A 19,847-nucleotide genomic window follows, 5' to 3' on the forward strand; every position below is an offset into this window, starting at 1 on the left:
TAGTTTTTTTGTAAAAATTTGTTTTAGTTTTAGAGAATTAATTTTTTTCGTTCGACCGCTCAAATATGCAAATTTTCACCGTGAATATTACCCGAGTTGTGTGACCTCATGTAACGAATGTACTAGACCTACGGTATTTCTGTGAACATGATTCTTTGTTTTATCATCTAAACTTAATCCCCTGTCGTTATTGAAGCTAGAAAAGAAATATTTATTTTTTGGTGAATATTTTTGTCCGACGTACTTTTCCTATGTCGTAAAGTAGTATCAAAAAACAAGAAAGTTTTAACAATAACCGATACGACAGAATCTACTGAGCTTCAAGCTTTTTAAAGACAAAAGGATGGTTATAAAGTTACTGTAAAAATTTCCTTGTGTATTTGTGTTGTTCTATCTTGAGACGAACTCAAAGTCCGGAAAAATGTACTTGATAGCGACTGTGAAATATACATGGTGCGCCTGCCGAGCCAAAGCGCATTTTTTTCTTAATCAAACTTGAAATTCTTTGCTCGTCAAAAGCGCTGTTTTTTGTCCATTCAAGACTTTGTTTTCTGCCCAACTAAAGCGGTATTCTCCATTTAGCCTGAACGCAGTTTTCTTACTAATGTAAGCGCGACTCTTCTCTTACCCAGAAGAAAGAGCTGTGTTCCGTCTAAAAAAAGTGCAGCTTATTTTTCAAAGATAGTGAAGTTCGATACTAACCAAAATGCAGTTGTACTCTAAACCACAAGTTTATTATATCGAACCATAACGTTTCAGAACATTAGAGGATAAAGTATTCCTTGCGAAGTTAAGAACCATGCAGGACTATTTGTCATGATATACCTTTCCTTTGAAGGAAATTGAAACCGGGAAAATTTTACGAGTGGAAACACATTTACCCACGTTTCTGTTAAAACGGCTAAATTTTCCGTTTAACCGAGCAGAGGGTTGTATTTTTCCGAAACAAATGATCTTTTGAACAGCTGAAATTGAACTTTCGTGAATGTCAGGGAAAATTTATTTAGCTCCTGCTTTTGCATTGTGTCTAATGGAAACACAGCATTTTGAATAATCATTGTCACACACTATGCGATTGGTTTCATAGTCACAGTCGTTTGCTCGTTTTGTCTCAATGACATACAATGCCAAAATGCAACATGCTGAAGGTGCTATTCAGAAATGCAAAGGGCCATTTTCCTTTTTGAAGAACTGATTTATATTCTATTTAGGGATTGAATGTGAACGGCTTCAAATGTAAACAACTGCCCGCAAGACCAAAAATAAACTGCGCAACTGGAAAAGAGGGAAGGGATCGTTTAAAGTTCGGAGGATTTTTTAGAGCCATCATTTAAAGACAAAAAAAAATCTATAGAAGGCATATAATTTCTTCTTTTGAATCTGTTAAGCTTTCAAAAAAAAAAATCTCTCTGACAATTAGTAAACTTCTTTCGTAAAACGCGACAGAGAGCAAATATTGTCTCAATTTTTTTTTACGATCTTCTACTAAAAAAAACTTTTTGTGAAACATGTTTTTGCAAAAGACTTACATACGGCATACGATATTTATATCCCAAAGTGATGATTCACCATCCAAAAGGTGACAAAAATTAATTTGGGTTACTGAATGTTTCTATCATTAAAATGTTTTGGCTGCCGCCAGGGGCAAAAAAACCGATCTGCTAATCATTTCGTAATTCACAAAAGAAGCACATGTAACTACATTCTTGTAAAATGAAGAAAGGAAACCATCTCCCGACTGATTTTTTTACTATTATTTAGATGTCTTTGGGCCACAATCTTGATAGTTTTCTATCGAACAAGCGACCATCTAATTTCTGACTAGAGTAAGCGATACATGTGTGTAGCATTTGTCTTCAGTAGACACAACTCTTCAAAACACTCTTCTTTTAAGATTGACGTACTTGCCAATATGTTTATCATAGCAGTACGCTATAAATTTACACTTTTTCGTTCTATTCCAGCTCTTTTTAATAAGGAAAAGTCGCAAGACGAAAAAGTCACTACAAATTTGGGATTCAGTATTACAATGATATCAGGCGCTGCCGACAGACAGTCGGGAGATTTCAAATGCGCCCATCAGGCTCCGAACTTGGTTTTGAAAGGTTACGCCGTTTGATTTATTTAGATCATAATGAAGATCACATTCTTGTTAGTAATATTTGCATTCATTTGCGTCTGTACTTTACAAATATTTGTATCAAAAAATTTTTGTGTTCGTCTGCACTGAGATATAATTTGAGCTAAATCAAAGCCACGTACAGATGAAAAACTCATTAGCTTTTTTTTTCTAAAACAGTCCGAAAGTAAGATATGATTAAGGTTTGAGTTGGATAGCAGGTTGGAAAGCGTACAGCGACTTAAACTGGCATCGGAGTATCCTTGAGGAGTGATCCTTGCTACTGTTAAAAAACCATCTGGATCGGCGGGAAAAGTGATGATTTTTCATTAAAGTTACAAAGTTTCATTATTTCTTTTGGCCCCTTAATCATCACTTTTTATTACATTTATCAGACCTCATACTGTCTCATGTTTCATAGACCGCGAATTAATCGATGTAACTCCATTTAATGTTGCGTAATGTTCTCTAAGTCACATATACAAAATCTGAACTTTCCATTCCAAATCTAATAACATGTCATTCTTTTTAGGGCCTCCGTTCTTTTCAGGGTCTCCGTGCCCAACCTGAGCCTGGTGTGTCATTTTTTGATTTTTTATAAACGAACGACCCTTATAATTCAAGTCTTGCGCTGATTGAAACTTGTATTTATTTGGCAAAAATGATTTCCGTACGAGGCGAGAAACGATAAAAATCCGAGAAAATCATACCATAAGCTTACTCTAGATACGTATAAGAGGCACAATGAAATATTTGGATCTTTTTAGTTTCTTTTATTGAGACAATCTGCCAAGAAAAAGAATGTCTTCGTCATTAAAAAAATTGCTTGTCTGCTTGGAGTTTATTTTAAATTCACACAAGGTTTTTTCATGTTGTGAAATTCACGTCATCAATATTTACTGTGGCTCAAAGGCCATCTATTGTACTTGTGCTTATAAATTGCCAAAAAATTTGCTGTTTTGCTCAAATCCATTCGTAGCTAAAGGGAGCGTCGCACTAATTCAAGCGTTTGGAACACAAGTTCGTAATGAAGAGAGATTCCTTGATTACTGCAGTGCTTGCTGTTCTTTTTATCCTTCAGTCCAACACTGGTGAGTTTTGGTATCCGTCTTTCCCCGAGTTGGTTAAAGCATGCTCTACCTACGAAGAACCAATTACAAAAACGAGTGAATGAGTACAAGGTTCATTTTCGTTTTGAAATGTACTTGAATTCTATTTTGTGTATATTTCAAATGTTTTACAATTAAGTTTGACACATCATTGTTCTCGAGCATCGACGAAAATAATTTTTTTGAGATCGCTTTAAATTGTTTTCCTCCTTAACTGGGACTTGCCTCAAAGAGAAAATTCCCTCGTCATTCAGCTCTTCAGTCTCAGGCGAGGATAAGAATCAGTTTTTTTTATCCGATTTCAGCTGGACATACCGAACTAGGAGACTCTATCACCCTGAGTGTCAGAAACCCAGGCACTATTACATTAACCAATGATCAAGTGCCGCAAATATTGCAAAAAGCAGATTTTGAAGGCCATGGTTTTCAAAAGGAAGAATCGCGCACTCTGCTTTCAGCAGGAAAATTTCCGGCAAACTCATCAGCTTATATGACCAACATCTTCTACTACAAGGAGGTGGCCTGCTCTCAAGCAAAGCAGGTTTTAATGGAGGTTGGGAAAATACTTCCAGGTAAAGAATGATCCCAGTATTAAGATGATAATCTAAAGAAATAGGGCACCTCTATAAGACGGTAGAAAATTAAAACCCTTGCAACAGGAAACCTGGTAAAATGATAGTTTTCCCCAGAAGGGAAAACGCTCATAAAAAAATAAATAGAGAGAAACAAGAAAGGTAAGAATAACATGGTCTAAAACGAAACATAGAATAGTTTTCATAAAGTTGGGTAAATCAATCAAATTGCTTTACATTAACTCAGTAATCTGTTGAACTCTAAGTTTTCAATTATTTACTCCAGAGCTAGATCGAATAATTTTTTTGAAATAAGCTGTATTGTGTTAAAAAATTGTTGTAAATTGTAGAGAAGCTAATGTTTTTCTTCTTTGGCCTTCTTAAGGTACCATGAAGCCATCAGGGAACTCCCGGGCCAAAGTAGTGAGAGAGATGAGAGTCATTTTAGGCGGCGATCCTACGGCCAGGTGCAAAGTTGGTATAGAGATCCATTTCAAACCGAAACCTCGTCAGACTTCTATAACCGCGCCTGCTCTTCGTCGCTTCAAGCGAGATATCAGCGCTTCATCGTGCTATACAATTTGTTGCCCTTGTTCGAATACAACCATCATCGGTTAGCTCTAGTGATTCTGTCTCCAGCACTCAGAGAGCTAGTACACTAATGAAGATCAGGTTTTGATTTCAATAAAACAAATATTTAAAATACGTTTGCTTAGTTCATAGTTACTGAGAGCATATGTGTGTGTGACTACCTAAAACAGAATCCCGAGACTACTTCAGTGCTTTTTTTACGTATGAAGATTTTTCCATTGTTCTTTTTCATAACAACTGCAGAAATGAACTGAAAAAAGAAGTCAGAAGACGGAACCTTTCATCGGCCACAAAGTTCGCATAAACCTACAAGTTGTGATAAGTTTTCTGTTCCTCTTTCTTCCAAGAAGTTTAATTTTCCAATCTCTATTTGGCAATAAATTGTGTTCCTGCAGCACATTTCAAATTTTCAAAATTTCCCCATTTCTTTTGGTTTTTTCGGGAAGCGGAAATGATCGATTCAGGCTTGCGTGAAAACAAAAGTAATAGACCCAGAGACGGGGCTATTAGAATGATTGTGTTTTGTTCTGAAAATGGATAATATTTTATAGCTTTTTAGTTCCAGAATGTAAATTCCATAGAAGTGGAGAAATCGGCTAATGCAAACATGAAGAGCATGCAAATTTCTCTTCACAATCAAACTTGAGGAGAATAAGAGTGAAGGGAATGGATTGCGCTGACTTATGAAACGATTACTCTTGTGATCATAAAAATTACAATCTCCACAATCCGTTTGATCGGATCCCATTTTTTTATTAGAGTTTTACGGAAATTAAATTTCACTCGAGCGAGGGCCTGTCGTGACACTTTTCAAGACTTGAATTTAAGACAACTTTGGAGGACAATGTACAAAAAACTACGCAACTCAGAAAAAGACAAATACCCCAGCCTTGTATATTATCTCTATCTTATCCATCGAGGCGACTTTCGTGAACATCACGTGTCAATCAAGCAAACAGGAAGACTTGAATGACACCTTATCGGTTCGTTTAAGTCACACACGCGAAAACCGATCAAATTCAAGGTAAATTTTTGAAAAAGTGAGGCGTTCCTAACTGATCCAACTAACATAGCTAGGAAGTAAGTGCCATAGAAAAGGTAACTACAGAAAAGAACTTTGCGGCCCAACCTTAGAGAAAACTTTATAACTCCGTGAACTTACCTAATTTTCGGCAATCTCTAAATTTGGCCGCCATTTTGAGGGACTTGTCAACATGAAGCGTACCAGATATAAATCAAGCCTGCAGATCTAAAACCGTCAGAAATACCTACGAAAACAATTCAAATAAACTACTTTACTTTCAATTCAAGCGGCAAAATTTGAAATTGTTCGTTAAACTTACCACTCCTACACAGGGTTCTCCCTAGTTTTCAGCGCAACAGGTAAGGGACCTTTTCAAACCAGTAAAGCACATTTGCAGCTTCAGGCGGCTGGTCATCCTTAACTTTGTCATTTCCTATAGCATACAGTACATCGCGCCTATCAAAAAGTCTCCATCGAAAAATTCATAATGTGAACGATACACCTTTAGGTTCAGAGGTTGAACAAAACAAAGTAAAATTTTGTTTAAAAGCATTATATTTGACTATGCCCTTTCCAAACTGCTTATAACGTAAACTGGTCTCCTTCGATTTCGGGTGATATCTTTGGTGTCACTTACATGGCATATCGCTGGAAAATCAGCGGTGTCAGCTACGAATCGCATTGCTATGAAATCGAATCACATCGACTAGCTGAATTCATGTTCTAATCGTCTCAAATTCAGAACTTTCACGCTGCCGAGAGATTTTATTTTCAAGGCTTCTTTCAAACCGCTGTCTCAAGCACATTTCAAGTAGAATTTCACGATGTAGACTAGCTTTGTCCCTACGTGTTCGTGGGGCAATTGTAGAGTTGTCAGGGTGGTTATTTCTGGCAATTGGCTGCTTTTCCATCGCTAGTTTGTAACCTTTGTTTTGTTTACCCCTAAAATTCTTGTAAAGCTTACCAGCTACTCTTCTTGACCTCTTGTTACTGGACAGAAACGACAGCATTGTTTGCTACCGTTTCATCGTGTAAACTGAACAACTAAACGACACCGCATTTGCATGTGCAGAGAACTGACAAATGTCATGAGATTTAGCAGAAAGCCCGCAAAAAATCAATCTTGCTTCAAAATTCGAAAGGTACCAGTCAGTGTCAGCCAACTAAAGCGCACGTAGATCTATAATAGTGCACACTGTTGGCTTGTTATTACACTTTCTTATCAGATTAGCTCACCACAAATGCGTAGTTTTTAAGGGTTATGAGCGTTTGCAGGCGGTAATAAGTGCTCTTACAAGCGGTAAATTTTACCGGTTACCGCCTGATAAGGAGAACTCTGCTCCTACATCCCCATACGACCATTTCTTCCAACAATTCAAACACTACAACTAGTGAATGAAAGTGATCCTCGCAGTAATGTGCACTAATTAGGCAGTAGTGAAAATAAGGCCTGAAAAAAATTCAAGCCTGTACGGGATTTGAACCCATGACCTCTGCGATACCGGTGCAGCGCTCTACCAACTGAGCTAACAAGCCAACTGGGAGCTGGTCATGATGTTGGTTCTAAATAAACCCGTGAAGTGATGAATAAACGGTTAAGAACATATGAAAGTCATATATTTGAACTGCGGATAAAGAGGTGAATGAAAGTGATCCTCGCAGTAATGTGCACTAATTAGGCAGTAATGAAAATAAGGCCTGAAAAAAAATTCAGGCCTGTATCTGTGCCCCTCAAGCCTCGACTCGAATGTGAAGTACGAATCAAATAACATAACTGCTTCATCTTCGAGGCTGGTATTCTGATATTCTGATCGACAAGAACGGTAATCGGGAAGCGATCGTCATGTTTATCTCAGAAACATGACCGCTGATGAGCCTCTAAGTGAAAACAGTACGGCGCAGGGTGGGGTGGGTGGCGGGCTTATCGTCATAAGATATTCGGACATACTTAAAAAGCTTTAGGACTCTCAGGTTAAATAGTGAAGGCATGCTTCGTGGTACAGACAACTGTTATTCTATTCTCATAACTTTCTCCTTTGAATTAGAACTGATATTCATTAACAGAGTCATCAATATATTTTTAACCGGGGTACCTTTTTGCTTTTCATCAGTGCTATAAAATAAGGTGTCTTTTCTACCAGAACCTTTTATTTGTGCCCCATTACACGGAATGAACACTATACATAGAATGTTTTCTCTAAGTCATTTTTGCTATTCCCAAGAATGTTTGCAAAATCATTACTTTATACAAAGCTGACTCTAAAATATGATTTTCCGTAACAGTAACCAATGTCATTTACGTATGGTGTGAATAAAACTAGCAATGTACAATTTTTTAGCGTTTTCCACTTATAAGCCCGACATACAATTGTCAAGTGAACTATGTTGGTTTCAGCTAATTCCTTGATTCAATCTGACCTTTTATCACTAAACTCTATTCTTTTCATTTTCAATTTTCCTGTACATTTTTATTTCATACGACAACGACAAAAAACCCTAAGTAAACCGATTTTTTGGTGTACCACGCTTATTACATTTTATATACAAATAACTGCAAAAAGCCGGCTAAATAAGCTACTTCCCCTGCTCCTAATTTTTGGTTGCTTTCGCCCCATGCCCCTGCGTGACTCCCTGTTGGCTAAAAGGAAATTTGAAAGACTGCTATGCAGGACAACTTTTCTTTTTCAATTTCAATTACCTTCTACAATTTTTTATAAGTATGTAAAAATATAAAGAACACAAAGCTTTTTACGAGTAAACTGTTTTTTTGTGTACCACACTAAATATGTACATATACTTTGTTCTAGCAAAATAGTGGCTAAGAACGGCTAAATATATACCCGCTTGGAAATAAAATGATGCTGTTTGGTTTCCCCTATTCTTCTTCAAGTTCTTCAACAACTCGCTTTCTCTTTTGCCACTACCAGGGCCTCGTAAAGTTTGTCCGGATCATTTGGAGCGTTTACATCGCATACCAGCCGACAAGACATCTAGGCTGTTTTGAGACAGTTTTCTTTCTCATTAGACGTTGCAGCTTCCCAACGTTTCGTTAACGGGGCCTTCAGTGACTGGAATTTTCCTTGGGATGTTTTCTCCATGGTTTCGTTGAACATTTTGAAGTTTTCGTTCTGAAATTCGGAGCAAACCTTCTCCGCTGACCATTGACCTGGGGTCCACGACGGATCACGAAGTTTATGAGGTGTGGCCGGAATTTCATCGAAACAACCACTGGGCAAGTGCATGGGACGCAAGCGTTCTCTGTTAAAAACAATACAGGTGTGGTTGAACAAAAGTGGTGTTTAAGGAGGCTCGGAAGGGTTTTCTGTTGCCGTAGTTTTTGTGAAATGATGAAAGGTTACAAGAAAAGAGCTTTTATGGTGTGGGCAAACTAAAAACATCTTTGCAACTATATTGTTGAGCAATACTTTAATGGGTACTTGTGGTGGTTACCATGGCAACACATAAAGTAGGGAATTGGATTATTCCGAACCGTTAAGTTCTGTGTTATAAATGTTATAGCTTCTTGTAAGAGTAAACCGAAAAGTTATCTAATATTACAGATTTATATTCTAACAAGAATGGATAATTCTTCGAGGATCATAAGTTACGCGCGCTAGCTATGAAGTGAACTGTTAAGTCACCCTCTTTCAATTTATCACTATTCTCTTCCCAGTTAATTAAGGGTCTTTAATTTAGCTGTTTTAAACTGATTTGTTTGAGCTTCAACCAAATTTTGCTGATAGGTTGGTACCTGATAACAAACGTCTTTGAATTGACTATCTATGCATGCATGGTTTCAGACACGCTTCAACTGAGGCAATACCCAATATAGAGAAACGGCCGTCCTTTCTGGAGACTTCTGGTTGTGTATCATTCCCCTACAACCACATTTTGCCTTTTTGTCGCACATAATTTCATATAATGAGTATATTGTCATTTTATTTCGTTCAAAAGAGTGCGAAGGCCTATTCCTATTTAAGTGTTTTTTGAATTGAACAATACGGTGTATGAAAGGAATAATCGTGAGGATCCCGATTACAGAAATTACTTGTAGATATTATGATAATTAAAACAATATTGTCTGTATTTCTTGTTCAGAAACAAAGCTGCCAGGATGAAGAACACCCCAACTTTTCACTTTTTCCGCTCTGCGCAACAGTCTCTTCATGAATTTTCCCGAAGGCCGAGAAAAATCTAGTCTTAAAAGTGGTATCTCTCTACAACAACGAAACGTTCGACTCAATTCGAGACGAAATATTTTCGTGATGTTACCAATTATTGTTTATCTGGTCTATCATCACCAAAAAATCTCTGCAATTGAGTTGCTTTTATTTTGAAGTTGAAAATGGCGCCATGAAAATTCCTTACACAATATGGCTTCCCTATCAAGTTGTTTGGCTCGCCGAATACGGAAAATGACGGGAATCCTGTCTTCTGATTGGTGACACTAACGGGCAGTACGGGTATGTCAAGTCATGTGCCCTCCAGGGATTGCCCGCTTTTAATTCTGCACAGAAGAGACCTGTAGCTGCCTTGAATACTTTGTAACTTTTGAGTATGTTTTTTTCTTCCTCTTTTCTTCTCCAAGGAAAGAGTTTACCGGAAGCCAGTAATGCAGTGAGAGAGTCACAGAACACAGCTGCTGTAAATATTGATGAGAGACAAAGAAATGAACACCACTTCGAAATCTATTCGATCATTATTGCAGAATATTGTCCTCCTCACTTTGATATGAACAGAAAAAAGAAATGACTTTCCAATATCCAGCTATCCTTATCATGACCTAACGCTTGATAAACCATGCACATACATTTTCTTCCATTCTCAATTGAGGTTGTGGCTATAAACTATTACCACTTCTGCTCGTTTATGCAAATAGCTGGTGCCAACGCTTAAAGAAAGATTGTAACAAGACGCGGTAGAAACTCGATTCGAAATGAAGATAACTTGTGACTTGATGATCTTTGTCCTTGTGTGTTTTAATTTTGTTTACTTTCCTGCGGTTGGTAAGTTGTTTACCTTTAAGTTTTCTTAATGAAGCGCTGTAGTACCGTGCCTAATTAGGAATGCTTAATAGAACCGATCCTCAAAACTGTTGTTCGTAAGCGTAAATCAGGTAGCTGGAAAATCTCCAGATAACAGAGAACCGTGGCTAATTTTAATTAGAAGTGCGTTTTTAAAAGGCGCAAATCGTTACCTAAAAATATTGCGAGGCATTAGACAAAGTTCCTTCAGCGGAAACAATTTTCTGTCCAAGTGATCTGCTGTTCCAGTTTTTCTTTCACAAAAATTCTCTCTTCCCTGCCTCATTTATTTTGTGCCTCCAAAGCGGTCAAGTCATGAAAGTGTTACTTTCTGCTTGCGTAGAAAAGTAAATTTAGCCGCATTTACGAACTGTCAAACTTTCAACTTATCGACTTTGTCAGAGCTCAGGATTGAATGAAACTGGATTCTCTTGTTTTTGTTGTCTTTACAGGTGGCTCGACTGAAGACTTGCAAATGAAAGTGAAAGAACCCTCAAGTTTTCGACCCTCGTCGTCTGAAATGTGTGACATGTTAGAGAAGGCAAACCTCGAAAACCGTGGCTTCCAAAAGGAAGTTGTCAGAAAGTCGTCTCAGAAGCCTGGAATAACCGGATCGGATTTTGAAGTAAGAATTATGTATACTAAGAGAATACCGAGCAGTTTATTTATCTATTTGTTTTTTGTTCAATATCATACATTTATCTTTTACAAAAACCTATATTACTAAACATTACTTACAATACTAACTTTACTTAGATGTACAATAATAACATTTTTACTAGCAACGCCGACAATATTAATGTAATAATGATCCTAACAATACTTTCAACAATAAAAGTACAAATAAATTACAGTATAATGTAAAAGCTTGCAAAAAACGATCATATCATACTAACTATTTTTTGAGAAAAATTGGAATTTATGCAAGCAATACCGAAATTTTTTTCTTTTATAAATGTTTGTACGCTTTTCATCTTTGATAGGCATTGCAAACATAATAGACTCTGATAATGATAAAACATTACGAAAAATATTCGTCCAAAACTAATCTTGTATTAAATGCTGTTACAGGGAAGTATGTAATACCAAGTTTATATTTTTTCAAACAGGGAAATCTCTACAAATTGGATTGATAAGTACCATGCGTGCTTGTCGTTTCTGTTTAGGAATAGGTGCAAGAGAACAGTTTATATTCTCTTGATCAATGTTAATGTTTATGATTGTATACAAAATGAATAATACATTTCAAACTGGCAGTTATTTTTTTCTTCAGACGGTGTACAATTATGAAAAGGTGGTGAACTGCTCTGTGGGAGCCATTCAAAAAATGGGAGTGGAATTGAACACATCTTTGCCAGGTACTGATCTTTATAAGGGAGTCTATTGAAAATAATCCATTTAAAGAATGTTAAAAGCTAAGAATTAAATACAGCTGGCTAATGAGGCGCGTAAAACAATTTCAAGACATTTTCTGTTTTCGCAGAAATTTTTTCAGTTTACTGATCTCGATATTTTCCGTACCATCTGCCAGTCTGACCATTTCTTATTGGCGAAATGGTAAAGAACATGTTCGTTTCTATTGCATGAAAACAATGAATTAAAATGTGTCCTGATCATTGCTTAAACGCAATATTGTTATCCGAACGTGGTTTATTGTTTTACTACTGTTTAAGTTTGTTAAACGCAGTGACGGCACACCATTAATTTTGTTTTTGCGAGGTTTTTCCAGAAAGGTGTAATCTTACTGGCGAAAAATTTCTTTCTCTCCCAAGGTGCTTTCGGAAAGGAAATGTCCCGCTGGGTAACAAAGGAAGTGAAAGGGAGGTATTTCGACAGCAACGGGAAGTGTGCATTGGGACTGGAAGTCGATTTCAGGGGAGGCAAGGGCTGCGATGTGAGAAGCAAGAGCAAGAATGTAAAGAAAAGGATCCGTCGACTCTTCGGCTTCAACATTAAAGCATCTATAAGACTGAGGCTCAAGGGTCTGGTTTTCAGAGTTCCCCGTGTCAACTATACCAGCTTTCTTTAGTTATATTTTAAACCTTGTTCTATGGAATGATAGTGTAGATCTTAGCTCGAAAACAGTTCGTTCTGTTTCTTATAGTTTAGATTTCAAAGTTGTCATTGGCTCGATCTTGAGTGACACACGGCAATAACCATGTGACCCTCCAAATCCTCTGACCCGCCCACCTCTCCCCAAGCAATAAATACTAGTCATTTTGTGTTATCAGTAATGATAATATCGTTATCACCTTGGTAAGCAATGAAATATTGTTGGTACTGCACTTAAAAAAAAAATTAGTACTGTACATCAAAGTACAAGTGCTAGTATTGTAAGTAATGTTAAGTACTGATAGTAATATGGGTTTTTGTAAACGATGTATGGTATTAAGGAAAACAAATAAAAAGATAAATAAACTGCTAGGTATTTTCTTAACATGCGTAATTCTTACCTCAAAATCCGATCCGGTTCTTCCAGGCTTCTGAAACGACTTTCTGACAACTTCCTTTTGGAAGCCACGGTTTTCGAGGTTTGCCTTCTCTAACATGTCACACTTTTCAGACGATGAGGGTCTAAAACTTGCGGGTTCTTTCACTTTCATTTGATTTTCGGATCACCGATTAGTTTCTTTTTCTCTTCTTTTTAAAGAGTATTTGAATTCATTTGCTTCTCTAAGTTACAAATATTTGTTTAAAAACAAAGTTTTGTGTTCGTCTACAGTGAGATAATTGATGAGCTAAATCAAACCACGTATAATCGACAAAGCTGATTTATTTTTCCTGAAACAATCCGAAAGTAGAACATCTTAATATCAATTAAGATCTGGGCTAAATGGCCAGAAGAGCGTCTCGCGCATATTCAGACAAAACGGTAAATATGAATGTTAATAATCCGATAAGCAACCCGTTTACCAAATTGTCAAACACGCAGTTCAGAAATTGCAGTTCTTTGCTTGACCATGCGGTGTTTAGACATGCACTAGTAAGGAAAGGGCTCTCGTCGAACTTATTGTGTGCTCGAGATAACTCTTCTGTTGTTTTGCGTTTTTCAAGGAAAGCTCTCTTATGCCTGTTAATCTTACGCACCTTGGGCAGCTGGCGGCATGACATTCAAACCGAAAAGCGTTCTATTCTTTGCCAAGTAAGAAAAGTGTCCGACGTAACTATTGCGCAGTTCTAATTTCGCAATATGTGTCCTACATGTCAGGCACATCACACAAACAAAGGAGTTTAGATAAAAGGAAAATCTTTAAATCCAAAAATTGATGATAGACTTTAGAAATAAGGATGTAATAGTCGTTGAGTTGAAGAAGACTGTATCATCAAAATCAATAAATTCCGTCTTGCAAAGAAAACTCTTCATTTATATTATGAAAAATCAACATTTTCTAAATATTTCAGTGACGTTGCAGGTTATGAAAAAAGGAAAACACAAAGAGAGGGGTTAAAAAGAAATTGAAAAAATAAGTTCGCTTTGAGAGAACAACTAGCCGATCCAACATAGATCTATCAGATTGTGTTTCTATGGGCGCCTGGATTGTTTTCTTGTAATAGATTATGAGGGGGGGAGAAATTGGCTAGTTCTGGAACAAGACCAAATAAATCTTACATCACATCCACACCTAACATTAATAAGGGTTTAGTGAACGGATTACAATGAATTTTAAAGTGCTGTGTTACAGGTCGCCATAGCTATTGATAAAGTAAACCGGAAAAAGCTTCTAGAATCGAGTAATATGGTATATGCAGGGAATAACCTTCGAGTACTAGAAGTGTAGAAAGTACTTGTAGTTATCATGATATTCAGAACAATATTATCAACACGTTTTCTCATAACAAAGCTGCACGTATGAAGCGTGAAGAACCCACAAACCTTTTACTTTTTTCACTTTGCGCTACAATCTCTATATATTTGCAACTTAAACCCCGAGAAAAGGCTATTCTTAAAAGTGATGTCACTATACTACAACGAAACGTCCGACTAAATTCGAGCCGAAATATTTACGTGATGTCATCAACTATTGTTTGTCTCATTTATCATCTTTGAACTATATTTAAGGTTGAAAATGTTGCCATGAAAACACCTAACACAATATGACATCCATATCATTTGGTTCGAAGAGTGATGGTAATCACGGTAATCCTGTCTTCTGATTGGCGACATGAGCGGGCAGTATGAGTATGTCAGGTCATGTCATGCCCCCATGGGATTGCCCGCTTTCGTTTAGTTCTGCACGAAAAAAGTCTGGCAGCTGATTTATATACTTCGTAACGTCTGGGGATGTTTTTTTTCTTCCTTTTTTAAATTTTTTTTTGCAAAGAAAAGGGTTTTCCAGAGAATGGTTTTGCAATACGGCAACAGAAAACATGAGCTGTAAGTCTTGAAGTAAGTCAAAAAAATTAACACCACAACGAAGTCTGTTCAATCATTATGAAAGGATATTGTCCATGTCATTTTTTTTCCTTTTAATAAGGACAGAAAAAAAAAACCATATCCAATATTTTGCAATCATAAACATGACCTAACGCTTTATAAACCTTGCACATATCGTATTTTCATCTCAGTTGTGAATGTGGCTATAAACTATCACGTCTTACTCTCTTTTGCGCAAACAGCCTGAGCCAAAGCTCGTAAAAGAGATTTTTGCCAGCTATTCCTGAAATTCGATTCGAAATGAAAACAGTTCGTGGCTTTATGATCCTTGTGAGTTTGATTTTCATTCAGGATTCTGCGGTTGGTAAGTTAATCCACTTTTAAGCTTTTTTTTTTAATGATGCGTTGTAGTACCGTGCCTAATCAGGAATGCTTAACGAAGCCGATATTCAAAACTGCCATTCGTAAGATTAAATAAGCTCAGTGGCAAGTCTCAGGATAAAACAGAACCCTGACTAGTCTTCTTTAGACTTGCGCTTAAAAAAAAGCGCAACTCCTTGCCTAAATAATACTGTAATAAACTGAGGTTAAAGAAAGATGAGCGTGGGAAAAAAAGAAAATTCTGAGTGCCCCTGAGGAATCGAGCCTCAGACCTTCGGATTCCGCGCTCCGATGCTCTGAGCCACAGAGACTCCACGGTGAGCGAGGTCTATTACGAAGTTCATATGACACGCTTCCTGCATACTGCTAGGATTAGCAGTGCCGATAGCGTGTTGTTTGTAGATGGAAATAAGAGAGATGGTAAGTTTTTGAGCTCGGTAAAGAAATAAATAAAGATGTTTTTTCGTCTTGTCACAAGCGTGGGACAAAAGAAAAAATTCTGTGTCCCCGTGAGGAATCGTGCCTCAGACCTTCGGATTCCGCGCTCCGATGCTCTGCCACTGAGCCACAGAGACTCCACGGTGAGCGGGGTCTATTACAAAGTTCATATGACAAGCGTCCTGCATACTGCTAGGATCAGCAGTGCCGATGGCGTAATGTTTGTAGATGGAAATAAGAGAGATGATAAGTTTTGAGCTCGGTAAAGAAATAAAGAAAGATGTTTTTTCGTTTTGTCACGAGCGTGGGACAAAAGAAAAAAAATTCTGAGTCTCCCTGAGGAATCGAGCCTCAGACCTTCGGATTCCGCGCCCCGATGCTCTACCACTGAGCCACAGAGACTCCACGGTGAGCGGGGTCCGTATTACAAAGTTCATATGACAAGCTTCCTGCATACTGCTAGGATCAGCAGTACCGATGGCGTAGTGTTTGTAGATAGAAATAAGAGAGATGGTCAGTTTTTAAGCTCGGCAAAGAAATAAAGAAAGATGTTTTTTCGTCTTGTCACAAGCGTGGGACAAAAGAAAAAATTCTGAGTCCTCGTGAGGAATCAAGCCTCAGACCTTCGGATTCCGCGCTCCAATGCTCTTCCACTGAGCCACAGAGACTCCACGGTGAGTGGGGTCTATTACGAAGTTCATATGGCAAGCGTCCTGCATGCTGCTAGGATCAGCAGTGTCGATGGCGTAGTGTTTGTAGATGGAAATAAGAGAAATGATAAGTTTTGAGCTCGGTAAAGAAATAAAGAAAGATGTTTTTTCGTCTTATCACGAGCGTGGGACAAGGAAAAAATTCTGAGTCCCCCTGAGGAATCGAGCCTCAGACCTTCGGATTCCGCGCTCCGATGCTCTACCACTGAGCCACAGAGACTCCACGGTGAGCGAGGTCTATTACGTAGTTCATATGACACACGTCCTGCATACTGCCAGAATCAGCAATATCGTCCTTTGAATCCTAAGGTCTGAGGTTCGATTCCTCATGGGCACTCAGAATTTTTTTGTCCCACGCTCGTGAAGAGACGAAAAAACATCTTTTTTTATTTCTTTACCGAGCCCAAAAACTTACCATCTTTCTTTTTTCTATCAAACTCAGGTTAATGGTTCGCTATTCCAAGTTTTCTTTCCCAAAAATTCTCCCTTTAATACCTCATTCCTTTTGTGTTTCCCAAGCTATCAAGTAATGAAGGTGCTATTGTCTGCCTGGGTAGAAAAGTAATTGTAGCTGGATTTTCGAGCTTTATAACCTTAAACGACGTCGACAGGGCTTAATAATTTCTTGTTTTGGTTGTCTTTAAAGGTGCCTCGACTGAAGACTTGCAAATGAAAGTGAAAGAACCTTCCAGTTTTCGACCCTCGTCGTCTGAAATGTGTAACATGTTAGAGAAGGCAAACCTCGAAATCCGTGGCTTCCAAAAAGAAGTTGTCAGAAAGTCGCTTCAGAAGCCTGGAAGAGCCAAATCGGATTTTGAGGTAAGAATTATGCTTACTAGGAGAATAACTAGCAGTGTATTTATCTATTTATTTTTCTTCAATATCATAAATTGATTACATAAACCTATGTTACTAACACTACTAAACATTACTTACAATTCTACAAGTTATACTTTGATGTACAATACTAATTTTATCTTACTAGCGGTATCAACAATATTTCATTGTGCGACTGTGAGACTATGGGAAGCAAGGCCCATTACGAAGTTCATGTATGACACGCGTGCTTTTCATTATCCCAAGCGCGTGACAAGGCAAAAAAGCATCTTTCTCTATTTCTTTACCGAGCTTAAAACTTATCATCTTCCTAACTCTATTTACAAATCATGACTCTATCGACATTGCTAATTTTAACAGTATGCAGGACGCATGACAGATATGAAATTCGTTGAAGTCTCTGTGGCTCAGTGGTAGAGCATTTGAGCGTGGACTCCGAAGGTTTGAGGTTCAATTCCTCCCGGGGACTCCTCACGGGAACTCCTCACGAGGTCAGTCGGAGGATTTGGTGGATCGCAAGGTTTTCTGGGGAATGGAGGGGCGATCGGCTGTCGCTAACAGAGTATAAAGGAGGTGCTGTAGAACGTTAGCGGCCAATGTGAGGGGATCATCGGAATCCTGTCTTACAGAGCCTAAGGCGGGGGGGGGGGGGGGGGGAGGAGAATCAGGTAACTTTTATTAGGATACAACCGAAATTTCATTTATGAATGAGTGTTAATGTTCATTGTTGTATAAGACGTGAACAATATATTTAAAACACGCTTTGTTTGCTTCTTCAGACGGTGTACAATTATCAAAAAGTTGTAAACTGTTCTGTGGGAGCCATTCAAAAGACGGGAGTGGAATTGAACTCATCTTTACCGGGTACTGATCTTTATAGTGCAAGGAAATCTGTAGTAAAGAAATTCATCTATTGTCCGTTGAAAGCGATGAATCACAGCCGGCTACTGAGGCAAAAACAGTTTTAAAGCATTTTCTGTTTTTCCAAATAATCCTCCAGTTGGGTAATCTTGATATTTTCACCATGTGCCTGTATAGCTATTTCTTAAAGGCATGTCTGTTGTTACTGCGTTCAAGCAATTAAGATATGTCCTGAAATAATACTTTCAACCAATGCGCAAACATAACACTGTCGTCATGCGTCGATCAATACGAAGCTTCCATAATTCCCTGAGTAGCCCTCGGGTATTTTAACCTTTAAAGATTGATTAATTCAAGTTCCCACCACCCCATTCCGGCAAAAAGTTGTGTTCAAATGCCCCACCCAAGCACAATTTTTTAAAACGATTCTTTGTGATCAACGAATAATGTAGAATTTGGCAAATGTGCGAACTAGTTTTTGGTGCCGCCGTTTGATTTTTTGCTTGAATGTATCATTCTACGATGTTTGGATTTTCTTCTAAGCCTATAAAATCCTTCACATTTATAACGAAACTCGTGTATTCCGCTAATTTAATTTTCCCACCCCACCCAGGTAATGTTAGAATTACGGACGACAGTCAAATGCTCGTGGGTTGCCCGGGGGGGATGTTGAAGATTCGAATTAATTGGCAAATTATGCTGAACACTCGTGGTTTATTTTTCACCAAGTGATCAAGTTTGATAAACGCAGTGGAGGCGCATTATTAATTTTTCGCATGGTTATTCGGATTAGGTTTAATCTAACTGGTGCAATGTTTCTTTCTTCTCAAGGTGCTTTCGGAAAAGAAATGTCTCGCTGGGTAACAAAGGAAGTGAAAGACAGGCATTTCGGCAGTAATGGGAAGTGTACAATGGGACTGGAAGTTGATTTTAGAGGAGGCAAGGGCTGCGATGTGAGACGCAAGAGCAAGAATGTGAAGAAAAGGATCAGTCGACTCGTTGGCTTCAGTATTAGAGCATCTATAAGACTTAAGCTCCAGGGTGTAGTTTTCAGAGTTCCTCGTTTAAACTATACCGGTATCCCCTTCTTGTAACGCACAAACAATTCAAAACCTTTTAACCGATGGCTTGTTAATGATAGTACACTATTACGCGCGTAAATGTACTCACAACGGAAACGAAACTGATAAACGTACAGAAGGGAAAGTACTCAGAGGAAGAGTGATGAAGCTGTTAAGAAAGTTAAAGTTAATAAGGCGGAAATTGGGAACTTATGCTAATAAATGTGGTTGCTATTGCTCTTTTCAGTGTTAACTTGACTGCTTTCACTTCACCCTAACCCTTTTCCCACCTATGATTCATCGGTTGGCTACCCTAGTTTCTGTACTTACTTTGCTATATTCTGCAAATTATTCCTATCTGGACTTCGAATGCCGTTTTGTTTCAGTAGGGAAAAATGTTCCTATATAGAGCGACGTTTTTTTTCAAAAAAAAAGAAAAAAAAAAAGAGAAAAGATTTCCCAAAAGGGATTTATGTATTGTTCTTATCATTGAGAGCGCTGCACTCTTCCTAAAACGGCATTTTACTGAGCCAAACTACTTTGCTGGTATTTTATGTCTTATCAAAACAATCTCCTCCACTTAAGCAGATCAGAGTGTCGTATGGTACTTAGTCCACCTGCTAAACTGTTCCAAATCGAACCCTGTCCTGGGATCGAAAAAGCATCGTCTTGTGGTAAATCGTGCACTACCCTGTGACTAATCCAACACGCTTCACTGTGCCTAATCTAGCGTTGGACTTTGCCG

At 38.0% G+C, this 19,847-nt stretch overlaps 2 protein-coding genes across 2 annotated transcripts; both read left to right on the forward strand.

Moving 5' to 3' along the window:
* The first annotated feature begins 3,084 nt into the window (after nucleotides 1–3,084).
* On the forward strand, nucleotides 3,085–4,505 carry LOC149047324 (uncharacterized). The gene is made up of 3 exons (XM_089205660.1): nucleotides 3,085–3,210; nucleotides 3,534–3,800; nucleotides 4,186–4,505. Exons 1-3 carry the CDS (start codon nucleotides 3,147–3,149, stop codon nucleotides 4,416–4,418), a joined length of 564 nt encoding a protein of 187 aa, XP_089061786.1. The 5' UTR covers nucleotides 3,085–3,146; the 3' UTR covers nucleotides 4,419–4,505.
* Nucleotides 4,506–10,218: 5,713 nt separating this feature from the next.
* On the forward strand, nucleotides 10,219–19,282 carry LOC113683536 (uncharacterized). The gene is made up of 8 exons (XM_089204249.1): nucleotides 10,219–10,421; nucleotides 10,892–11,064; nucleotides 11,713–11,797; nucleotides 12,212–12,467; nucleotides 15,226–15,278; nucleotides 16,990–17,162; nucleotides 17,960–18,044; nucleotides 18,873–19,282. The coding sequence occupies exons 1-8, from the start codon at nucleotides 10,352–10,354 to the stop codon at nucleotides 19,133–19,135; spliced, it is 1,158 nt and encodes a 385-aa protein (XP_089060375.1). The 5' UTR covers nucleotides 10,219–10,351; the 3' UTR covers nucleotides 19,136–19,282.
* The last annotated feature ends 565 nt before the right edge of the window (nucleotides 19,283–19,847 follow it).

Source organism: Pocillopora damicornis, chromosome 4, assembly GCF_964200805.1.
Source record: "Pocillopora damicornis chromosome 4, jaPocDami1.2, whole genome shotgun sequence".
Taxonomy (NCBI): Eukaryota; Metazoa; Cnidaria; class Anthozoa; order Scleractinia; family Pocilloporidae; genus Pocillopora; species Pocillopora damicornis.